This window comes from Pelobates fuscus, chromosome 10 (genome assembly GCF_036172605.1).
Source record: "Pelobates fuscus isolate aPelFus1 chromosome 10, aPelFus1.pri, whole genome shotgun sequence".
In the NCBI taxonomy this organism is placed as follows: Eukaryota; Metazoa; Chordata; class Amphibia; order Anura; family Pelobatidae; genus Pelobates; species Pelobates fuscus.
Window position 1 is genome coordinate 89,254,106 of NC_086326.1, and position 25,374 is coordinate 89,279,479.

Consider the following 25,374-nt stretch of genomic DNA (forward strand, 5'->3'; position numbering starts at 1 on the left):
CAATTCCGAACATTTTACCATTTTATTGAGAAAAAGAATAGTACAAACAAAGCATTAAATTGCAACAACATTATGTGTCTCCTTGCTGTATAAATGTGGATACTTTGATTAGCCACACACCACTCTTCTCCCTTAAAAGGAAGATTAAAAATAAATATTTGTATTGCTAGTTTTGCTTGCTCTCTGCAACACTCCTAAAAAGATAGGGGGGGAAAAATGAATAAATTAGACGTTTGGTGTCATTATGCTCTGCATGACACAACCAAGCGTCAATACCTTAAAAGGGACAGAGCTCATCTCTAAAGGCTCAGCAGTATATATACACTGCCTTTTCTGAGAAAAGGGCAGTGTGTTTACATAGCTACCTAATGTCACCTCTAGTGGCTCACTTTGACAGCCATTTTAACTACTTCCTGGGCAAGGTTCTGGCAAGACTGCATGTCTGATATTCAGCGTCTCCACGCTCTGCAGAGACTGCTGTGCATGAGCATTAGCCCCCAACAATGCTTTATCACACTGTGTTCTCTGAAAAGGTTTTAAATGCCCAGTGGACTGTGACCGCATCGGTGCACCAAAACCACTGCATTAAAATGTATTGGTTTTGGTGCTTAGAGTGTCCCTTTAATAAACTCCGAAACAATTTTGTTTGGCTCAAAGCTACGTAACTTACACCTCAACACACGCACACATTAATCCTGCCTAACTTAGCTGAAAATTGAGTGGACAACAGTGTCTGGTTCAGTCCTAAGACATAATTAAGCAGAGTAGAGCAGCTCCTAAAGCCTGAATGGCATGCCCTAATTAGAATGCTTAAGTGTCACATACTAACACTGTGTGTAACTCAGTATTTTAAGAAAAGATATACCCTGTTGTAGAGGATTATGAACATCCAAATGCTGAGTGTAAAACTATTTAATACACACACAGCATGCTGCCACCATAACTACTACAATGGGGTTGATATGGGCTTAGAGTGCCACTATAAACTGCACTAGGCTAGTTAGATTATGCTTCTTAACCATAAAGAAGACAAGTTTGCAAAATCACATGGACAACTGGTAATACTAATTCAACATTAAATAATGTAATGTTCAAGGACTTGAGAAAACACTTCAGAAATTAGTTTTCATCAATGAGGAGCAGATCAGAAACTTCCAACATGCCATCATTTGCTTTTTTTTTAAACTTCTAAATATCATTAAATGGCTAAATTTTCCTGTACCCACCTTATAACTTGTCTGTAGGCTCCATACCTCTCAGGCATAACCCGATAGAGGGGAGGTGGAATAGAAAGGAAAAAAAATAAGTACATTCTGGATGAGATTTCACTCCAGTCCAGGAACAAAATGGTATGTGAAAGTAAATAAAGAGGTCAAGCTATAATACATCCACACTTGTATTGCGATCCTGAAAACTCATTTTCTTTTGATTTTAATCTTCACCTGCAGATGAGCAACCTAAATTTACATTACTAAGCAAGCCTCTAGTTAGATTGGAAAGTCTTGCATAGGTCACTGTTTCTTCTTCTTTACTTGTTTCTTCCCTCCTTTTGAAGCATTGTTGCAGTATTTTGCTTCCATTTGAGCAAAGAAACTATCTGCTTCCTTTTCACGTTCTTTTTGTCTTTTCTGGAAAGTAAAACAAAGCATTTATCAGGAGTTTTTCTAAACACACCTCCCACAAGACAATGTTTCTCAATTGGTGTCCCGTCAAAATGTTTCAAAATCAAATAGCCACGGGCGGCGAGGGAACTGTGATCTCCCTGCTCAGCTCCCTTGCACTCACCGCAGTGATGCTGGAGCCGGAATATGACATCACTCAGGCATCACTAAGAGGCGCGCGAAGGAGCTGAGCAGGGAGATCACTGCTACCTTGCCGTCTACACAGCTGCTTAGAAGCCCCACTGGTCCCCAGGGACCGCTCGCCAGCCGCTCCACTGTAACACAGGGACTCAATGCCAGCACTCCTAAAGGTGGGGGAGGGGGGGCTGGGTGGAGTAAAATGTTAAAAATAAATAAAATTATATGTGTGTCTGTTAGGGAGTTTGTATGTGTTTGTCAGTGAATGTGTGAGAGTGTATATGTGATTGAAACACATACTCTTTGACAGCCACACATACAAAGAGTATGAGTGTGTATCTGAGTGTCAGTGTGACACACACTGACAAATACACACAGTGTATCTGTGTGTCAGATTCACACACAGATATACACACACATAGATACATACACACACAGATACACGCATCGGCAATTTTGAATCCCCCCCCGATGTTAATACACTATGTCAAAGGGTTCCACGGGAAAAAATAATTGGGAACCCCTGCTATAAAGGTTAACACGTCAATACAGCAAACACTACCTGTCAGAGCATCGACCTGAAGGACCTTTCCACCTCTATTAACCATAGGTTTTTACACAGCTCGAAATTGTTGCTTCTTTTCTTTATGTTTATTCTTCAATTGCAGTTAAAACTTTTTTTTGTTATACTAAAATAGCCTAAGTGAGCACTCGACAAATACCTTATCCTGGTGTCTCACTTCTGGTCCCTAACCCCCTCCACCAACCCACTGGCTGTTTACTCCTGGAAGAGGGGTGAGTCCCTAAGTGGGAAAGATACAAATAACAGCACAGCTTTGGAGATAGACTGGCCTTCTAGCCCACACAAGGAATTCTACTTTATTGATGTTTATGATTTTACTATTGTATTTATTTTATAAAACTCGTGCTGTATGTGGTCCACTGTATAATCCTGTGCAGCTCTTGTGGGGCGTACCTCTCTATGACAGATTGCTTTATATTGCCTATTTCACATGTAGCATGACAAAACAATTTACTATTAAAAAACAAAACAACGGCAAAATGATTGAGGTTACCTGAATTAAAGCTTTTAGGTCATCAGTACCTTCACCAAGGTTAAGCTCCTTTGCCATCTGTTCAGCTTCTTTGGCTTCTTGATGACCCTGAAATGAATAAGACCATGATTATTTCTTACACTAGCTGACTGCAGACTGAAGGCATTTAAACATTTTGCACTATTAAAATGTCCAGTGTTTCCTGCAAAAACCAACGTAAACACTTTACGTAAGAACTTGCTATATGTACTATATGCAGCTTGTCAAGAGAATGATGAAATATAACAATTCCATATAACATAACCTGCCCCACATTACATTAAAATGGCAGCCAGTGTTGCTCAGGAGGCTAACTCCTCTGTCCTGCCCGAGATTATAGACTCCTAAACTTCCTAAAGGTAAATGTAGTGTGTCCATGATTACCTAATCATTAGAGAAATTACTGTAGGGCATTCAAAATGGCGATCTGACCTCTGAAAAAAAGGACAAATCACATCAGACCCAATGACAGTTTGACCAATTACTCGGGCAGGGCACTCCTGTAACCATAACCACTGCAGTGGATTGTAGAGGTTTTGGTGCTTAGAGTGTTACTTTAACGGGTTTGAAGTCTTTGGGGGTGAAGTTTTATCCAAACAAGTATAATTTGTCCTTACCCTCTTCTGACGTTGTGAATGTTTCTTTTTTGATTCTTTTACAAAGGCATTATAAGATGAAACTTTTTTCTGCTTAATGGCTTTCTCTATGATCGCTCTGATTCTTGGTTCATCTGAATATTCAGCACATGGAACAGAATTCATGATCTCATCCATATCTCCTTCAAAGTCCATATAAGCTTGCAGGATCTCCGTCCTTTCTTCCTCTGAACCCTGATATTTTTCTTTATATGATGTTATATCTTCCATTGTTACCTAAAATCACAAAAACATACACCTATGAAAAGCATTTAAAATAAAATTGGTAATGCTCAACTAGAAATGCCTTTCCTGATCACTAATGTTATAGACCTGCTAATCCCTGGCACTGTCAACCCACTACATTTACAGCACAATTTGTGTTTTGTAGGCAAGACCAGGTGCAACATGCAATAACATAACATTTACATCAGTCAGGACTATAACATTCCAATACAATGATATTCGTCTTCTGCAGTGGTTACCTTTATTATTCAAAATCTGACCAAAGTCTTTTTCTGGGTTTTATCTGTTATATAGTTCTATTTTTCTTATACAAATTAAATAAAATACCTTATGAAACAACAATCTCCAATATTCTTCCCAGTTGCGATCTTGGCTTATAGATTCTGCTTCTTCATCAACAATTCCTTGTTCATCATACAAAGCTCGTTGTTCTTGATCACTGAGAACAGCATACACTTTTCCAAGTACCTGTGAAAAGAGAACACCATCAAAATATCTATTCTTATTTCATAATCATTAACATACATCATTACTCAAGTACAAAAGCTCAGAATTACAACTCGCTATTGGTTAAGTGGAAACTGCAGCGTCTTATATTTACTTGAAGATTTCATCAGGCCTGATCTAGTATGCATTCTAACCATCAAGAGGGATATAATTAGAGTCAAATATGTCCTTCCTACGTCACAAGCCTCTGCATGAGATGTGCAAGTGGTAGTATTCAGCTTGTGCAAAGTTTCAAGGAACCATTGGTAGTGGGGTCATCCTTTTTTACTAATAATTAGTTCAGGGCTTGACAAATTTGCTTGGAATCTAGGAGCCAGCTAAAAAGTTAGGAGAGACTTTTTTTTTTTAACCCTTTTTTTTTTACTAAACTTCTGAAATAAAAGGGAATCATGACATGTCACACATGTCATGTGTCCTTAAGGGGTTAAACTAGCGAAGTTTAAATTTACAACGAAAAATATACAATTCTTAAAGAGACACTATAGTCGACATAACCACTACAGTTTAATGTAGTTGTTCTGGTGCCTATAGCCTGTCCCTGTAGGCTTTCCAATGTAAACACTAGATTTTCATGGAAAAGGCAGCGTTTACATTGCTGCCCAGTAACACCTCTAGTGACAGTCACTCAGACACTAGAGAGTCCTGTGTCAGTGCTGCACAGTATGCAACACCTTTGTTCAGCATCTCCACGCTCTGCATGGACTTGCTGAATGTTACCCATAGAGAACATTCCCAATATCCTCCCAGGAAAGCATTAATTTAGAGAAGAACAGAGATTGATGGATCTCGGCCATGGAGGCTGGACAAGCTGCTGTGAAACAGATGAGTAAAAGCACCTTGTGATTGGAGGGGGGCAGGTACCTAAACAGACACATATTTTCTCACCTACATTCACAAACACACACACACTGACGCGCACACACAGACACGCACGCACACACATTCACAATCTGAATCCACCCTCCCTACCTTTCGGAGAGCGGAGTGGACTGTCCTTGGGGTCCAGAGGGGCTGCTCTACCTGTGCGTGGGAGCAGTAATCTACCTGCGGCTCCTCTCTGCTCCCTGAAGTAATGCCGGGACCGGAATGACGTCATATCTCGGCTCCCACGTCACTATACAGCGCGAGGGATCAGAGAGGAGCCGCACGAAGATCACTGCTCCCTCACGCAGCCCAGGGCAGCTGGCCGCCTCCACGCTCCCCAGGGCAGCTGGCCGCGTGAACGATACCTGAGCCGGCCGCCTCCAATGTCCCCCCATCCGGCCGCTTTAGCTAAAGGGCTGCTAATCCCATGGCGACCTACTCAATGTATAGTATTAAAGGACAGCCCTGATTAGATTACCTCGTTCATAATTCTATCCACAGCTAGTGTTTACAGAAATAGGTGATCAATTTTAGAGCAACCTACTGAGGACCACAGGCATTACAGATAGAGAATATATATATATATATATATATATATATATATATATATATATATATATATATATATATATATATATATATATATATATATATATATATTAACCAGGAGGAAAATAAATCCTTCTGGCATGTGGAGGGTTTCCATCCATTTAGCCATTGTCAGCTGGGGTACCAGTAAATATGCCATCACTGTGATACTGCAGCTTTGTGCATAAGGCAGTCACAATATCACAGATCCTAGATCGTGGCCACTGTGCTTCTGATAATATTTAGATTTGCAGTAAGGATTTTAAACGCTACCTTGCCTGGTACCACCTATGCCTATCCAATCAGTCATTCTGCAACATAGAAGTTACACCAACACATATACCAGCTCCTAAAAAGCTGAACCTTAACATCAGGGTTGAAACACCACAGGGGTCAGTATTCAAAACTGTACCTCCATTAGTGAGCTATAGAACAGTAAGGCACTTTTACACACACTCCTTTTGTATCTTTTACATTGCTGCCCAAAATCTAAATGACAAAAACAGTGATAATGCAGAACAATCAAAATCGTTAGTATAGTCACAACTACTTTAGTTGTTAAATGTCACTTGCCATGATTTTTAATGTGTTTACTTATTCAATGTATTTGTGAAGTTTGAAAAACAATTGTGGAAATTCACACCACTATATTTATAGGAATACATGTATGTATTACGAACACTACAGTCCTGATGCCCCTTGTCTATTAGCTCCCTCCAATGTGTCGAAAAATAAAAATATCCTAGGAGGAACTGGACCTCAACGATCTACCCTCCTTAAAGCCACCACAGAAAGCTCAAAGAACTGGCGAAACCGGACCAGTGAATACAGAGACATTGAAAACCATGCTGGGTGATCTACAGAAGGTCCTCCACACATGGCGCAACTTTGTGTGGATCTACCAGGCCTGGTCAGCCACATTGGGATAGTGGAAAATACCGCTACGCAACATACCCAAGCCATTGCTGAGCTACAACATGAGGTTCAGACACTTAAGTTTCAGCAGGCCAAGAATGAACTGCGCTTTGAAACACTCAAGGACGACACAATAATTTAAAGATCCACGGAGTGATGGAGAACATCTCTCTAGAAGAACTCCCACACCCAATGCGGAGGCAGCTGATTGGAGCACAACTGGCACCTAAACAAGCCAGGAACATCAACATAGAAGCAATATTTAGAATACCCAAGCCCCGGAGAGCGCCTGTGTCGGCTCCCAGAGACCTCATGGTGAGGTTCCGCAACACAACAGACAAGATGGCGGTGCTCGCTGTTTATAAAGGGAACACCCCATATAACTTGGAAAGCATGACTGTCCCTCTATGCAGATATATCGGGTGACAATACAGTGGAGACGGTCCCTGCAACCTTTCACATAAAATACAGTTGGCGCTCACCATGAACACTACAAGTCCTACACTCTAAAACAACCCACGCCATCTCGGACATACAGGAAGCAGTCACCCTGTTAAAGCCACTCTGCCTACCCGCATCCTCACTTCAGTAACCAGTCTTCCAGGGGCCACCACAGCAGTGCACCACTGGGACCCAACAAGGATCACTACATTTGTCCCAAAAGGAGCGACGTTCGATACAATTGCGCCAGTTACCACCTGAATTTTGGGATGCTCAACCTCATTACCCATCTTTTGCGAAGAGGGACTAAATTACTAGCGGTTCGAAGTTACATAAAATTGTATTTTTGGAAACCTTTTGGTTTAGTTAATCAACCAAACTCTTAATACCAAGTTAAATGCTTGAAATCCAGGTCGCCCATAGAGAAGCAGCACTTACCTCGCCCCCCACCTCCCAACTAATAGGAGCCCCAGCGTAAGGGCCAAAGTCAAAACGGAGGTGTAGACTAGTCTGGCACTATGCCTGCTGCTTAGTGTAATCAAAGAAGGTCATGTCGCTTTTCCAACAAACAGTAGGTAGATAAAACCAAACAGAGCAGTCACCACAATTATAATGATTGTGTATACTTAAAATATGTTTGTCAGTTTTATTTTATTTTATGTGTTAATACTCATGACCTATTCAGAGAAACTACATCGTCAGCTCAGCTTATTTAGCTTGACCTCATCTCTTGACATATGTATGCAGAGCATGTTTACAATCTTAATACTATTACCCCATATGCTAGTTCCCCTACAGGCTCGTTCAATTCGATTTTTATTTTTTTTAGACAATGAACAAAGAGCCAATTTCCAGAATGCCACTCTAATATCTTAATTCTGTGTCTGGAATAGGCCTGATATTGCTGTTGTGGCAAGGCCAGCTTGTGTTATATATGCACAATATATCAGCATCACCCTGAAAGAGGGGGCAAACAAGTTATAGGTCGTAATCAGTATAATGAACTTATTAAAAAAATAAATACATTTCCAGATGTCATTAATGAGTAATTAAATATAACATGCATTTTTTCCACCTAGAATATTATTCAGGATGTTTCAGGTAATTCAATAACACTGCTAGACTTTTAGGAACCTCCAGCAAGAATAATAAAAGTACTGTGTCCATATAATATTCTAAACAAAGGCTGCTGAGTTCTGCCATACCCAGGGTGTCAGCTGGTGTCAGCTGCCCATACCCGGTTATCAGCTCAGCTGCCCATACCCGGTTATCAGCTCAGCTGCCCATACCCGGTTATCAGCTCAGCTGCCCATACCCGGTTATCAGCTCAGCTGCCCATACCCGGTTATCAGCTCAGCTGCCCATACCCGGTTATCAGCTCAGCTGCCCATACCCGGTTATCAGCTCAGCTGCCCATACCCGGTTATCAGCTCAGCTGCCCATACCCGGTTATCAGCTCAGCTGCCCATACCCGGTTATCAGCTGCCATACCTGGAATTTGAGGGTTGCCTCTTCCTTCTCTCCATCCGGGACCCGGTCCGGGTGTACCTCCAGGGACACCTTGTGATAGCCCCGGCGGATCTCCCCATCCCTGGACTCTCTCCGGACCCTCAACACCTTGTACAGGTCGGAGGAGCCGAACAAGGACTGGCAGCTCTCCAGCAGGGCCGGCATCTTGCTCTGACCGTGTACTCGGCTACGGAAACCCCGCGCAGCCACACTGTAGACAAGGCAGCACTGCTTACAGATTTCCCGCCATGCGTCACTTCCGCGATGCTTCAACTACGTCACTAGTGCTGAACCTGATAACTTTATTGACAACGTGAACAGCTCACAAAATGAACAGCTCACAAAATGAACCTGTCCATGTAGTTTATTTTAGGTATCACTAGCCATGGGCATTTCGCCTTCCTTTGGGTATTACAGTATCTGCCTGAATATTTATCCTACCTACCTACCTATATATATATATATATAAAAGGGCAATGGTTAGCTGCTCCCCATGTGATGAACCTAAACTAAGCTGTAGGGTTATTCATTAAAAAAAATAAAGCATTGGGGATCATCCACTAGGCTAGGGCTGTCCAAACATTAGACAATCAGAGGGTGCATTTACCCCTTAAGGACACATGACATGTGTGACATGTCATGATTCCCTTTTATTCCAGAAGTTTGGTCCTTAAGGGGTTAAAAAATCAAGACAGCATGCAAAGTTATCAATTCATTAACTACCTTATAGTATTTGTTAATAAATAGCATTACTTTTTTTTTTTTTTTATAAATAGATACTTAATAACTGGTGACAAATGTAAGCATGTTTTGTGTGTTTGAATGTACGTATGTATTTGTGTGTAATGTTGGCATTTTTATGTAGTTGTATGATTGTATGTAGTGTTGCTATTTGAAATCAGTGGTGTACTAGTATTTAGTGCTTGCGTTTGAATGTGTTTGTATGTAGTTTGAGCATTTGCTGGGATGTTTGCACACACTGACACACACTGAATCACACACACACTGACACACATACACACACTAACAGACACAAGTACACACTGACTCATACACACAGATACATACATACACACACACAGTCACTCCAATGGTGCATAATTCAATGTTGCACTTAAGAATATTTAATGTGATTTATGTAGTGATACCGGAGAAACTGACGGAAGCCAAGCACAGAGAGATGGATACAGGTTTCTTCAGGAAGGAAGAGATTCTTTATTCGGTTCACCAATCGGGACTCAGAGGGACTAATGTCACCAAAAACAGCAAAGATCTGAGCACTGAATACATAGAGTACATTCCTTATATAGCACTGTAGCTCCTCCCATAATTAACTACGCACACACATACCCTTAACCTATTCAATGAATAGAGTCTAAACTCATCCATCCGGTCTAACCACGTGGCTCATCTGAAACAAAGGAGAGGGACGCGTAATTCCAGTTTCTACATTCCTGCACATGCTCAGTACAATGATGACAGTATCTTAGCTACGTGTAACTAACTAACTGATACTACAAACACATGTACATACATATGCCTTGTGGCAATCTTAGCCTGCTAAACTTGTATTTTACTGGAATTACATCACAGTAGTGCATACATAAATTGGCATCTTGGTAGAGGTGGTATGGCCACTCTTTTGAAGCTGTGTCTCCAGAGCTCCTATGAAAGGTGTGACATGTCACACATGAGTTGCCTCGAAGTCTGGGTTTAATGTAAGCTTCTACCATACGCCAGGTGGGCATGGTGATCTTACTAACTCCTCCCTTTACAAATGTCCAGTCCAAACAGATATTTTTACAGTAATCAGCCTGGCAGAAAGATCCTTAAACAGGATATTTATTAATAGAGTTGATATTTAATACAACTAAACAACCTACTTCTCGGGGGACGATCCTCAACATAGTGGCTCGTCTTTCTTCCCATCTTGCAAACTCACACACTTTCTTCATAACAGGCTACTCTCCCATACACTTCTTTTTCATACTTGGACATATTCCCTCATATACCCATATCCCCTCAGACCTTCACTCAAATACTGTTAAAATCATTCAATAAAAACTAGCAAAATAAAAAAAAGTTCACAGGAGAGAACAATAAAGGATAGGAGATCTCTTACATTCTTTTGCTGACTGAGATCCCACCATGTATGCAAAGCAAGCAGCAGCAGCAGCAAACTAGGGTAACCCAGGAAGGATACCAGACCTGGAGGACCAATGTGCATTAGACAGGGCTGGGGTGACAATGTTAATAGTGATGCTTCCTCTTCTTACATGGAAGTCTGGTGTTCGCTGAACGGCCTTTGTCCTCTCTATATTGCTCTCTGTAGAGATATGTGTGAGTGTGTCGCATTGCACTGCGGCATAAAACTGAAACTACTATGTCCCTCCACCCCTCGGTGTGTATTTTGTACCCCCGAGTCCTCTGTGTGTCTATTTATCTCCCCCAGCATCTTTGTGTGTATCTTTGTCACCTACAGCCATCTGTGTGTCCCTTTACCCCCCCACCCCAGTCCCTCTGTGTGTCTCTATATACCATCATGTAGCGTGGCGGAGTGAACCGCAGGTAGAGGATCTTCTGTTTCCTCAAACCAATCTGACAGGAAACTGTTCGGCGCTCTCAGTGTGCACTTCTGTCAGTGGACTGTGTGTAGATCCTCTACCCACACTCCACTCGGCCATGGTACATGTAGTGATTGACAGGAGAGGTGCTCCCCTACTCCTGCTCACCTGGCTATTTGCCCTCTCCCCCCGACCTTATTTAACCCCTTAAGGACCAAACTTCTGGAATAAAAGGGAATCATGACATGTCACACATGTCATGTGTCCTTAAGGGGTTAATAAATATGAGAATTGCCAGTGCTGTCGGAAATCAGCATTATTCACTGGATTTAAAAAAAAAAACAGGCACGCTAAGGAATTAAAGGTAAGAAAATCTTATGTTATTAATAATTTAAGATAGGATTTGGATGTATGGTAGAATAAATAGTGATAAAAAGCTGTAATGTTAGGAATATATGTTTCAATTCTTAACGTTAGAATGGTACATTTTATAGGTTTTGGCATTATATTAATAATGTCATTCCCAAATTAAAATCTTTTCAGTTTTTAGTATTGAATTTAAACACCCATCTTCATTTCCCCTTAATTTTCACTTCCTCTCCATACCATTGTCTTTAAATGCATTGTCCAACGGCCAGAGGCGTAACTAGAAACCACAGGGCCCTTACATCTACTCCCCGCCACCCTCCCATACGTCTACCCTCCCCTTCCAATATGTTGCCCTCCCACACATGCAGACACACATGTAGACAAACACTTACATACATGCAAACACACACACATACATACATACTATAAACAGACACATCCATACACACACATACAAACACACACACACATACCGAGAAACATTCATACAGACACACAAACATACATACATACATACATACAAACAAACACACACACACATATACAAAAAATTGTAGTCACTCTCCTGTTTCCTACCTTTTAGATGCAAGAGGGTTACTTCCCTGGAATCCAGTGGTGGCTCAGCTTGATGGGAGTCAGAGTTCCCACTCTGTCTCCCTCCTCTCCTTCCTCTCGCACGGGTCCTGGTAGTTGCAGGGAGGAAGTGACCGGGGCAGTCACTTCCTCCCAGCCCCTGACCTCACCAAAGGGGACCTGATCGCGATGTTAAAGCGCCGCAGCGCTGACCGGGCCCCCTGGAAATCCATAGCCATCGGGTGGCCCTAACAGCATGGGCCCCTTAACGCGCGGCCCCGGCTGTTATACCGCACCGCCTGGGGCCATAACAAATGGTGGCGGGTACCGCCGACACAGGGGTCAGCAGGGCGGCTGGGCCAATTGGAGTGATGGGCCCGGTCACAGCTGCGACCCCTGCGGCCGTGGTAGTTCCGCCACTGCCAATGGCTCATCTCAGTGGGTGACTGACACATAACAAAGAACATAGTTAAGAAATAATAGCTTATAACGCCTTAACTCTGCGCTGTATATTGTTTAGCTGCTGTGATGTTAAAGAATGTGACAATCACAACTCCAACAGGTAAGCACTGCTAGTTCTGATCTGTCAAGTTGGTTTAATAGCATATGGTCAGGTCGGGGCTGGTATTCAGGGCCGCCATCAGAAATTGTGGGGCCCCTAACACAGCTCAAGGTTCTGGGCCCCTGGGTGCCCGCCTCCAAGCCCCGCCTACAAATCTTGGACACAGAAAAGGACACAGACACACACACAGAAAGATACACACATACTAACAGACACACATACTGAAACAGACACACACACATATAAAGACACATACACATGCATAAGGAGATACAGATACACACACACATACTGACATACAGACACACACACTGACACAAACACATACATACAGACATACATACATACTGACAAACAGACAAACATACAAACTGACATACAGACATACAAACAGACATACATACATACACATAAATACATACTGACATACAACATAATGGCATACATACATACAGACATACACACGCACACATACAGATAGACATATACATACACAGATACATAGAGACATACATACTGACATACACGCATACTGACATACATACACACATACATACTGATAGATATATATATACATACATACACACACATACATATATAAATACTGACACACACACACACACACACACATACACACATACATACTGACACACTGTAGCGTTACTTACCTTATCCGGGGGCCGGCCGCGGTCCTCTCTTCGAGCCGCGCGCGGTCCTGCTGCTGCACGAGCCGCGTGCGGCTCATCCGACGGCTTCAGATGGAAGGCGGGCAGTGACCGCGAGAAGCGGTCACGTGTCCCGCTTGAATCTAAGAGCGCGCCGCGAGTCTCGGGCGCGCTCTTAAAGAGACAGTGGTGTCAGGATCGGGACAGGGATCCAACACGCAGAGTACAAACAGGTACAGGATACGTATACCGGACGTTAGAATGGCCGGACTAACGTACGGAGAAAATAGAGAATAGTCAAAGACAAGCCGAGGTCGAGGGAACGAGAAGACAGGTAAGCGAGGAACAAGCGGGTCAAGGGTAACAGAGATAAACAGAGTAAGTCAAACAAGCCGGGTCAGAACCAAAGGGATAACAGAAATACAAGAGCACTGTGTGACTAGGCAGACTAGAACCACGACAGGGCAATGAGCAAATGGGAGAAGCAAGTTTAAATACCCTGGCTCGGAAGGGTAGACACGCCTCCGACGAGTCCTGATTAGTCTCTGAAGGATTGAGTGACAGGTCGTTCCGGGTTGGCGTCATGACGTCGGTTTCCGGACGTCATGCTAGAAAAGGGAGTGAGTCCCTCGCGGCCGGCGTTTACGTGACCGGATGGACCGCGAGGAACAGAGGAAACAGCCCGTCCGGACGGATGGACGTCTAAGTCTCTACCTCTCTCGGAGGTAGAGACTTCAGGTACCCTGACAGTACCCCCCCTCTCAGATACGCCCACCGGGCGGAAGGAACCGGGACGAGATGGGAAGCGGGAGTGAAACGCCCTGCGGAGACGAGGAGCATGAACATCCTCCTGAGGTACCCAACTCCTCTCCTCAGGACCATATCCCTTCCAATCGACCAGATATTGTACTCTCCCCCGGGAGATTCGAGAATCGATAATAGAGTTAACCTCATACTCCTCCTGACCCTCCACCTGAACAGAGCGAGGAGAGGATGATGTGGAGGAAAATCTGTTACAGACTAGTGGTTTCAACAATGAAACATGAAATGAGTTAGGGATGCGTAAGGCAGGTGGAAGAGCTAGACGATACGCAACTGGGTTAATGCGCGTTAGCACCCTGTAAGGTCCAATATAACGAGGAGCGAACTTCATGGAAGGCACTTTTAAACGGATGTTTCTTGTACTCAACCATACTCTATCACCTGGAACAAACACCGGAGCCGCCCTTCTACGTTTATCAGCGTGTTTCTTAACCAGCATAGAATTGTGCAGAAGAATCTGTCGAGTCTGATCCCACAACTTCCTCAAATTGGCAACATGAACATCAACCGATGGCACCCCCTGGGAAGAAGAAGCCGAAGGAAGAATAGATGGATGAAAGCCATAATTCATGAAGAAGGGGCTTGAACGAGTAGAATCACAAACGAGATTGTTGTGTGCAAACTCCGCCCAAGGAATCAAACCAACCCAATCGTCCTGGTGTTCGGAAACAAAACAACGTAAATATTGTTCAATCTTTTGGTTGGTGCGTTCAGCAGCTCCGTTAGACTGAGGATGATAGGCAGAAGAGAAATTCAATTTGATACCCAGTTGAGAGCAGAAGGACCTCCAAAAACGGGAAACAAATTGGGAACCTCTGTCAGATACAATTTGGGAGGGTATCCCATGTAATCGAAAAATCTCCCTTGCGAATATCTCCGCCAATTCGGGAGAAGACGGGAGTTTAGGCAGAGGAACGAAGTGAGCCATCTTGGTGAATCTGTCAACCACGGTGAGGATAACAGTCTGTTTTTTAGAGATAGGTAAATCGACAATAAAGTCCATAGCCAAACAGGACCATGGCTTCTCTGGAACCTCTAAGGGATGCAGAAATCCACAGGGAAGGGTATGAGGTTGCTTGGTCTTGGTACAAACCTCACATGCACTGATGAAATCTTTAATATCCTTCCGTAAATCAGGCCACCAGAAGTCCTTAGAGATCAAAGCATATGTCTTGCGAATACCAGGATGTCCAGCCACCTTACTGTTGTGGAAACATTGCAACAGTTCCAGTTGTAGAACAGGAGGAACGAAACGTCGACCTTCAGGAGTCTGTTTAGGAGCTAGATGTTGCAGTTTAATGATCTCGGCAAGTAACGGAGAGTGAATCTTGAGATTCGTGTTGGCGATAATATTGCATTTCGGAACTATAGAGGAAAGAACCGGTTCAGATATAGTAGAAGGTTCATATTGGCGAGACAAAGCATCGGCTTTGGAGTTCTTAGAACCAGGTCTATAAGTAAGCACATAATTGAAGTGAGTCAGGAATAAGGACCAACGAGCTTGTCTGGCGGACAGTCGCTTGGCTTCCCCAATATAAGACAAGTTCTTGTGATCCGTCAAAATAGTAACAGGATGTAAGGTCCCCTCCAATAAATGTCTCCACTCCTTTAAGGCCATAATGACCGCTAAGAGTTCCCTGTCGCCAATGTCATATCTACTTTCAGGGCCAGACAGTTTCTTAGAAAAAAAACCACAAGGGTGTAGTGGTTTATCCACCCCTAACCTTTGCGACAGAACAGCCCCTACGCCTGTCTCAGAGGCATCGACCTCGAGTAGGAACGGCAGAGTCGTATCAGGATGGACTAGAATTGGAGCAGAAGCAAAAAGATCCTTGAGAGTCTTGAAAGCAGCAAGAGCTTCATTAGACCAAGTCTTATTGTCAACCCCCTGTCTGGTCATATTGGTAATAGGTGCAATAATAGAAGAGTATCCCTTAATGAAGCGCCTATAATAATTGGAGAAACCAATAAACCTCTGGATAGCCTTGAGTCCCTTAGGCAAAGGCCACTCTAAAATGGACTGGAGTTTGTCAGGGTCCATCTTAAAGCCTTCCCCAGAAATCACGTATCCAAGAAAGTCTATCTGAGACTGGTCAAAGCTACATTTCTCCAATTTACAGTACAAGCCATGCTGCAGGAGTTTGTGTAATACCCTTCTGACCTGTCTGTGGTGGGTCTCAACCTCTCTAGAGTGTATCAGTATGTCATCCAGGTATACAATAACACAATCATGTTGAAATTCCCTAAGAACCTCATTAATCAAATCCTGAAATACTGCAGGTGCGTTACAAAGACCAAAAGGCATGACCGTGTATTCATAATGCCCATAACGGGTATTGAACGCTGTCAGCCACTCGTGTCCTTGCTGGATTCTCACCAAGTTATATGCCCCTCTGAGGTCCAACTTGGTGAAAATTTTAGAGCCTTTCAGATGATCAAACAGCTCGGTAATCAAGGGAATCGGATAGGCATTTCTGATGGTTATCTTATTCAAACCTCGGTAATCAATGCAAGGTCTTAGTGAACCATCCTTCTTTTTAACAAAAAAAAACCCAGCCCCGGCAGGGGAAGAAGATCTCCTAATGAATCCCTTGTCTAGATTCTCCCGAATATACTCCTCTAGAACTGAATTCTCCTTAGTGGATAGGGGGTATACATTGCCCCTCGGAGGCATGGTGCCAGGTAGTAAGTTAATTTTACAATCAAAGGTCCTGTGTGGAGGTAGAGTATCAGCATTCTTTTTGTCGAATACTGCTTTTAAGTCTAGGTACAGGGGCGGTATCTGTATCTCTGTAGACTGGGTAGAACTACCTGGTGTGTTAATTACACCCAATGGGGAAACCCTCCGTAAACAATTCTCCTGGCAACCCTGGCCCCATGAGAATATCTCCCCTAACTCCCAATCAATAATAGGGTTCAGGGCCGGTGCAAGGATTTTTGCCGCCCTAGGCAAAAAAAAATTTGCCGCCCCCCCATATGTCCAGCCCACCATGTGACATCACAATGCCCCGCCCATATGCTCTGCCATATGGGCCAATGCCAGTCTTCACAAAGTGTCTTATCTGAAAAGACAGTGTGTTTACATTAAAAAGCCTACAGGCACAGGCTATAGACACCAGAACCACTACATTATGCTGTAGTGCTTCTGGTGACTATAGTATCCATTTAATGTGAGGTAAATTAGAGATTAGTGCCACTAATAATATATTGGATTGCCTACTTACCACCAGATGAGGACAAGAGGCTGATGATGGGCTCAGTCTGGCTCCACAGGTCTGGTGTAGAAGAGGCTCTCTGGAGACTGTTTTTAACAGTGCTCACAACAATTAACGAACAGGAAGCAGCTCCATTTTTTAGGGCCCCTTACACAGCTCAAGGTCTGGGCCCCCAGGGGGCATACGCCTACAATGCCCACCCATAAATCCACCTACATGGCCCATCCATGAGTTGGGGATGTTTTATGTGTGCAATTTGTGTAAGGGATGTAGTGTGTTTATAGGGGATGTAGTGTGTGTTTGCGTGTAAGGAATGCATTGTATGTTTCTGGGTGTGTGTGTGTGTGTGTGTGTAAGGGGTGCAAGATTTGTTTCTGTGTATGTAATTGAATGCAGTGTGTGTCTGTATGGGGTGCATTAATTATGTAAGAGAACGTAAGGGATGCATTGTGTGTTTCGGGTGTGTCTGTGTGTGAGTAGGAATGCATTGTATGTTTCTGTGTGTGTGGGGGGGTGCATTGTGTATGTGTGTAGTGTAAAAGAGAGGGTTTGTGGGGTAGGATCTGGGAGGGGAACAGCTCTTTCTTTTTTTAAAAAAAATGCATAGTGATGGGGGCGCCTGACTTCCGGTGCGGATGGTTGCGCTCTGCTAGAGCTCCGTACCGGCAGGCAATTTATTAGCATCCACTAGCGAGTGTACCGGACATCCAGACTCCCTTCCCGGTCCAGAACAGTCCCAACACAGCGCCCGACCGAACCGCTATGGGAGGAGGGCGAAAAACCAAACACGGGGCGGAGGTAGCACCAATATTCCGCGCCCGCAGAGAGGAGAGCTCCACACGTGGGGAAGATGGCCGCGAGGAAGATTCAGATTCGGCGGCAAGTGATACCAGCCTCATGACTGCCCCTACACCTCTCACAAAAGAGGACCTGCGACACCTGCTGAAAGAAATCAAACTGAACATGGCAACTGAGTTCTCCAGGCATCTGGCACCCATCACAGAAAGCCTTAATGACCTAACGCGCAGAACTACCGCCATTGAGGACCACCTCGACCGCACCTCCACGCGTTCACAAGCAAATGAAAACGCCATTACAGCCCTACAAGAGCAGGTACGCCAGCTAGAAGAGGCCCAAGAAGACCTCAACAACCGCTCTCGCCGTAATAATATACGGATCCGCGGAGTGCCAGAGACGGTTGGTATAGACACACTGGCATCCACACTGAGAGAACTGTTCTGCGGCCTACTCCCTGAAGCCTCACCAACAGAGCTACTTCTGGACAGAGCCCATAGGGCCCTCAGAGCCCCCCTTCCTAACGCTACCCAGCCCAGGGATGTCATTATACGCATGCATTACTTCCACATCAAGGAAGCACTAATGCGAGCGGCCAGAGACACCCCGCTCCAAATAGAGGGACACCAAGTACTCTTCTACCAAGACTTGGCCCCAAGCACGCTACGCAAAAGGAGGGAATTGAGACCCCTCACCCTGGAACTGGCCAGACGACACATCAGGTACACCTGGGGACATCCCTTCAAGTTGCAAGTGAGACAAAACAACCGAGTGCTCACCCTGCACAATATCTCTGAAGCAACTGAATTTGCTGAACGCCTGGGCCTACCCGCCATCGACTTCTCTGCCGAACCTACCGACAGAAGACCCAATGGGAGACCAACACCCAGAGGCCTGCCACCGCACCCGAATGGAGCCCCAACTTCCAGTGGACCTCATCCTCCACCTGCCAACTAACCACAACCAGATGAACGCGACATCACGATACGGACTACCACTCTTACAACACACCTCACCCAAGCCCCGCCGCCAGCACATCTGAGGACATGCTGTCGAGACCGCCGAGACCATGGACTCATACACCAGAAGACTGTGAACTCTCTGAAAATCCACCGACGAGATCCAGATAAGACATAACTACACCCTGACCACTCATGCATTGCCCACTGAAATATGTGACAACTCTGTATATCCTGTTTTCTCTTTTCATAGTAGCATTACTTAGAATGCCGCACAACACTTAGGAAGCCGCACTCACCCCTATAGGCTTTCCCTAGGCTCCCCACGTACAACCGTGACTCCTAACATGGGGACACCTTACAATGCTACCCTCAATAGCTACACACGCATCACATAAAAAAAAAGAAAAAAAAAGTATATATAAAAAAAAAATAAATTAAATAATATAAGCCTATGCATAAACAGGCGATGTATACCACAGTCCTCCTTGCTAGAAAGGGGGGGCATCGGAGACACTAGACCAGGCATGCACACACGCCTAGCTGTCCCTGGACATCAGTGCCAATACACTCCCATGCGCATGAGCACCATAGTCCGACAGACACTGGGACACAAAGGGAGACACGGGTCTCGCTCATGAGGCCAAGGAGCCCCACAGCCAACAGGACACTCGAAGTGCTCATCACCAGACACCACCGCACACCTTTCTCCCCAAGGTCACACTCCACTGAGGGCTCCTTTAACACTTAGGAACCAAGAACCATAAAACCACACCCGATTCTGATATACTCATGTTGTTTGTATTATTGCTGCTTTTACTGTTATCACTGCTATGTTTTAACTACTTTGTTTCTCGTGATGCATCCTTCCTCTTAGTGTACGTGCAGACCATACCATGGACGGCGCCCAACAACACACCCAGGACGATACAGACAGCGGACAGACAGATGCCTCTTAGACGCCACAAGTACATAACCACGACATGGCGGCACCAACCCACCACACTCGAACCTCCACAAGATGTGTGAAATGACGGAACCGACAGAAACACCAGAGACATGGACCGACCACCACCTACCAAGGTACACACACTTGCATTAGAACTGCCTGCTGGCGACTCTACTAGAGAGACCGCCAACCCCTGACGACACTACACCTCGCGGGCAAGACTACCCACCGAGCGGATAGACGCTCACCCCCGCTTACTGCTGGCCACGATATAAGTCCAGTAGCCCAAACCCTCTACCCTCCTACCCCCACCTCTCTGATTTCTCCAGTCCTCCCTCCCCACCTATCCTTCCCTTGGATAAGGGACCAGACACCTACCTCCCTCCCCCCCCCCCTCCACCTCTCAGCCCAACGGCCTGGGACCGCTCGGGTGCGCGGCCCCCATTCACCGGCGCTCCCTACCCCCATCCCATACCATACAGGTACACCACCGACACAATGCCCACACACTTACGATGCGTATCCATCAACGCCAAAGGGCTGAACTCACCCACCAAGAGACACAGCATACTAAGGTGGGCACACAAACAGAACATAGACATCCTACTCATACAGGAAACCCACTTTACAGCCCGTCGCGCCTTTCCCCTGACAAATAGGTACTACACGAAAAGCTATATGGCCCCCTCACCAGACTCCAAAACAAAGGGTGTAGCTATCATCCTGAAAGCCAACTGCCCCCTCTCAGACGTGGTTTGTAACAGAGACCCACAGGGACGCTATGTCACGATAAAGGGGAAAGTGGGCACCACAGCCTACGCCTTCTCTTCCATCTACGCTCCCACGACACCAGACGCCTCATTCTGGCAACACCTGTCAACACACCTAAACACCTACTCCAATGCTCGTCTCATAATAGGGGGGGACTGCAATGCAGTCCACACCCCTGCCATTGACAGGACATCCACCAAAGCCACGCGCACCCGCCCATCACAAACCGACACTCTGTTCCACCAATTCCTGACATCACGAAACCTTATTGACATATGGAGGGCGCAACACCCAACCACAAGAGACTTCACGTTCTATTCCCACCCGCATGGCACGTATTCCCGTATAGACCACTTTCTAGTGACCCCCAACCTAGTACCCCAGGTGACCAAATCGGAAATAGGCTCCATATCATGGTCTGACCATGCGGAAATAGCCATTACCCTGACCCTACCGACGATACACAAGCAATGGACATGGAGGCTGAACCCTCTCCTCCTACATGATAAACTAATTAAAGATCAAACTACCAAAGCATTAAAAGATTATTTTGACCTGAACGCACAGGCAGACACCACACCCGCAATAATATGGGCCGCTCATAAAGTGGTCATCAGAGGTACTCTCATCAGCTTAGCTACCCACAAGAAAAAACATGCACAGCAGCAAATTACCGAAGCGATGACAGAACTCCGCCGCCTAGAAACCCTACACAAAAAGACTCCTCACCCCACTACGCTAACTAAACTAACAGCAATAAGGGACCTGCTCAAAAGCCTCACACAGAAAGACACCGCTAAAGCCTTGATGTGGCTAAAACGCACATACTATGAGAAAGGGAACAAGGCGGACACCATGCTGGCCCGCCGCCTCAAGCAACGACTAGCTACCAAACAGATCTCGGCTATACGCACCTCAGGGGGCAACATTAGCGATTGTCCAACGCAAATCGGCAACATTTTCCAAGATTACTACACCAACCTATATAACCACACCCACCAAACCCAAATCGACGTAGAGTCCCTACACACCCGCATAGACGAGTTCCTACGGCACGCGGCCCTGCCATCTATGACCCAGGAGGCTAAAGCCGCCATGGGTCAGGAGGTCACGGTGGAGGAGATGGCGCGGGCTCTCGGATCCTTTAAACCCAACAAGAGTCCGGGCCCTGATGGCTACTCAGCCCTATACTATAAGGAATTTAGCCCTCTCCTACTACCCCACCTATGTAAAGTATTTAACGCCACGCTAAGGGGGGAGACCCTCCCACCCGACATGACTAGCGCACACATCTGCCTCTTACCAAAACCCGGAAAGGACCATCTGGAACCCTCTCACTATAGGCCAATCTCCCTACTTAACGTCGATCTTAAACTCATGACTAAAGTCATGGCGAATAGACTGAACCCGCACCTAGGATCTCTCATACACCCAGATCAAGTGGGATTTATCCCGCATAGACAGGCGGCGGATAACACACGACGAGCCATAGACCTCATATGGCTCGCTAACCATAGACGAATCCCCACGGCAGTAATCTCACTCGACGCCGAAAAGGCTTTTGATCGCCTAACGTGGCCGTTCCTACATCAAACCCTAACACACATGGGACTACCGCCAGAATTCACTTCATTCTTAACTGCGGTCTACCACGCCCCTCAAGGAGCACTCCTACTACCCAACATACCACCCCCCCGCTTCTCCATCACTAATGGCACGCGCCAGGGTTGCCCTCTGTCGCCCCTGTTGTTTGCCCTCTCCTTGGAGCCCTTACTCCAAACGGTGCGCGCCAGCGCGGAAGTAGAGGGGATCACAGTAAGAGATGAAACATTCAAGATCTCGGCATACGCCGATGATATCCTATTGACTCTGACCAACCCAGTACACTCACTAGGGCCCTTCCTAACCATAGTACGAGAATACTCTGAAATCTCGGGCTACAAACTTAACTTAAACAAATCCGAACTGCTCCCTATACAACTAGACCCCGCTACACTAGAAAGGATCCGCCACACATTCCCGCTCCGGATCTGCCACTCGGCAATCTCCTACCTGGGAATTCAACTACCAGCGGATGTTTCATCCCTATACGCCACAAACTACACCCCCATACTACGCAAAGCACATGAAGACCTGATTAAATGGAAACCCCTAGGAATATCATGGATAGGACGCGTGACCTCCATTAAGATGAACCTATTACCCAGGTTCCTCTACCTCTTTCAAACCCTCCCAATCCCACTGCACAAACCAGACTTTAAAACCCTCCAGTCGGACATCGACGCGTTCATATGGAACGGACGCAAACCTAGGGTACGCAGGAGCACGCTATATGTCCCCAAGAAAACCGGAGGCCTAGGCCTACCGAACTTCCTACACTACCACACAGCAGCTCACCTAGCGCAGATTCAGCACTGGCATGTACCACCTGGAAAGAAAAGATGGGTGGACTTAGAACACCTGATCTTCGGACGGGACCACCCGTCCCTATACATGTGGACACCCAGACCACATAGACCCCTACCACCACCGACGGCACCGGCGATCACTCACGCATTAGACCTATGGGATAAGACGAAGGACAAATATGATCTATCATCTTTCCTCTCCCCGATGACCCCGATTTGGAGGAACAGACTGTTCCCCCCGGGACTCACCCCCGCACACTTCGCCAAGTTTGAACAAAGAGACATCTCTAGAATAGGGCACCTCTACCAGGGTAACGACACCATTCAATTCACGGACATTAGCGAATCCTCATCCCTAACGACGTTCGATTATTTCCGCTACATCCAACTACGTAGCTTTGCAGCAACACCAAGCATCAAGCAGGCAGGGACAGCCCCGTTCACCAAATTTGAACGTGACTGCACGAACCACCCAAACAGAAAAGGCCAAATTTCAGACCTATACCTGACCATTGCCAACCACCCCACACAACGATCCCTTCCATACACGGCAGCATGGGAGAAGGACCTAGGCCCACCGACAGAACCGACAGACTGGTCGGACATCTGGGAGGCAACGGCCTCTGTCTCTATATGCGTAACACACGCGGAGCAAGCATATAAAATGCTATTTCGGTGGTACCTCACACCACAACGCCTAGCCTCCATGCGCCAGACACCATCTAACACATGCTGGAAGCTATGCGGGGAAACGGGGACGTTCCTCCATTGCTGGTGGACGTGTCCGAAACTCCGACCGCTCTGGCACAGCACCACCCAATTAATCACTAAACTGCTTCACAAACCATGCCCGGCGGACCCCTGGGCCCTGTTGCTATCCAAACCCATAGACACATTCACGAGATCGGAAAACAAGCTAATCGCCAAAATTGCGCTAGCTACCCGCAGGGCAATAGCAGAGCTGTGGTCCACGACCCGTATCCCATCACAAGACATGATAACAAGAAAGATAGTTGAGAACTCGCAAATGGATAAACTGACAGCACAGCTCCGAGACACCCCCAAACATTACCACAAAGTCTGGGACCCATGGCTAGAAGGTGACACAACCACCCCCTGGTAGCCTGCCCATGTCGACAGGGTACCAGCCCAAAATTTGACAGACACCCAACTCACTAACACATGACTTTCGCATCAGGTACACCGCGATTCCCACATCCAACTCCATATGCCCCTTACCCTCCCCCGGCCGAGGGGTGGGGGAGCCGTGCCCCGGGCGGTCCTCAGGCTGTACCCTCAACCTCAACCCTAACCCCCCAAGGCCAAGTTACCTACGTGAACACCAGCCAACCGGACTCACCTCTTCACCCCAGCCATCCACAACACAAGCAGAAGCCACGCATACCCATGGCACAGGGAATCACACGGATAACCACTCCACTAACACATACAAAGACGAACCTGACATAAAGGGCCCTATACCGGAACTCACTAGATAGAACACAAAGAAACCATCCCCGTCCCCCACCCCACGTACCAGGAGTCGGACGGATCAGACATCAAGATCCACAACTGGATGACCTTCGCAACCCACCCCCGATACCCATAACACACACCGCCAACGTTGGTGTTCAAACGTACACGACTTGCAGACACAACTCTGAACAAAACCACCCAGAGCAAATTGACAGATCGTGACTAAACAGCAACTAGGACGAGACGATACGTTCTTACCCCAGCTGGACACCTGACCCAAATAGACTCCCCCCCCCTCCCAACCCAGACAAGTCCTCACACCGAGGCGACACAGATAAATCTAAAAGCAGACCTACGTCTAACATAGGAGCACCGAGACGACTCTGGAAGGCTTATCGGTGTCAAATTGCCAACATATACTATTGAACTGCATTTCTCTGTGGCGTACCCTGCGATGGTACGAATTGAAAGGATGGCACTGCTATACCCCATCCCCACCCCCACCCCCCCCCCTCTTATTTTCTGTATCCCCTCCCCTAAACATTGGAATATATGCAAAACCGACAAATAAAGAATGAAAAAATAAATAAATAAAAAAAAACCCTGGTGGGACACCACTGTTATAAAGACTTACACAACTGATACCCA

At 45.9% G+C, this 25,374-nt stretch overlaps 1 protein-coding gene across 1 annotated transcript; it reads right to left on the reverse strand.

The window, feature by feature from the left end:
* On the reverse strand, positions 1 to 8,861 carry DNAJC9 (DnaJ heat shock protein family (Hsp40) member C9). Its single transcript, XM_063435020.1, has 6 exons — positions 8,581 to 8,861; positions 4,102 to 4,242; positions 3,511 to 3,765; positions 2,876 to 2,962; positions 1,223 to 1,628; positions 1 to 1,098 (listed from the first exon to the last, which is right to left on the reverse strand). The coding sequence occupies exons 1-5, from the start codon at positions 8,761 to 8,763 to the stop codon at positions 1,512 to 1,514; spliced, it is 783 nt and encodes a 260-aa protein (XP_063291090.1). The 5' UTR covers positions 8,764 to 8,861; the 3' UTR covers positions 1 to 1,098; positions 1,223 to 1,511.
* Between the last annotated feature and the right edge of the window lie 16,513 nt (positions 8,862 to 25,374).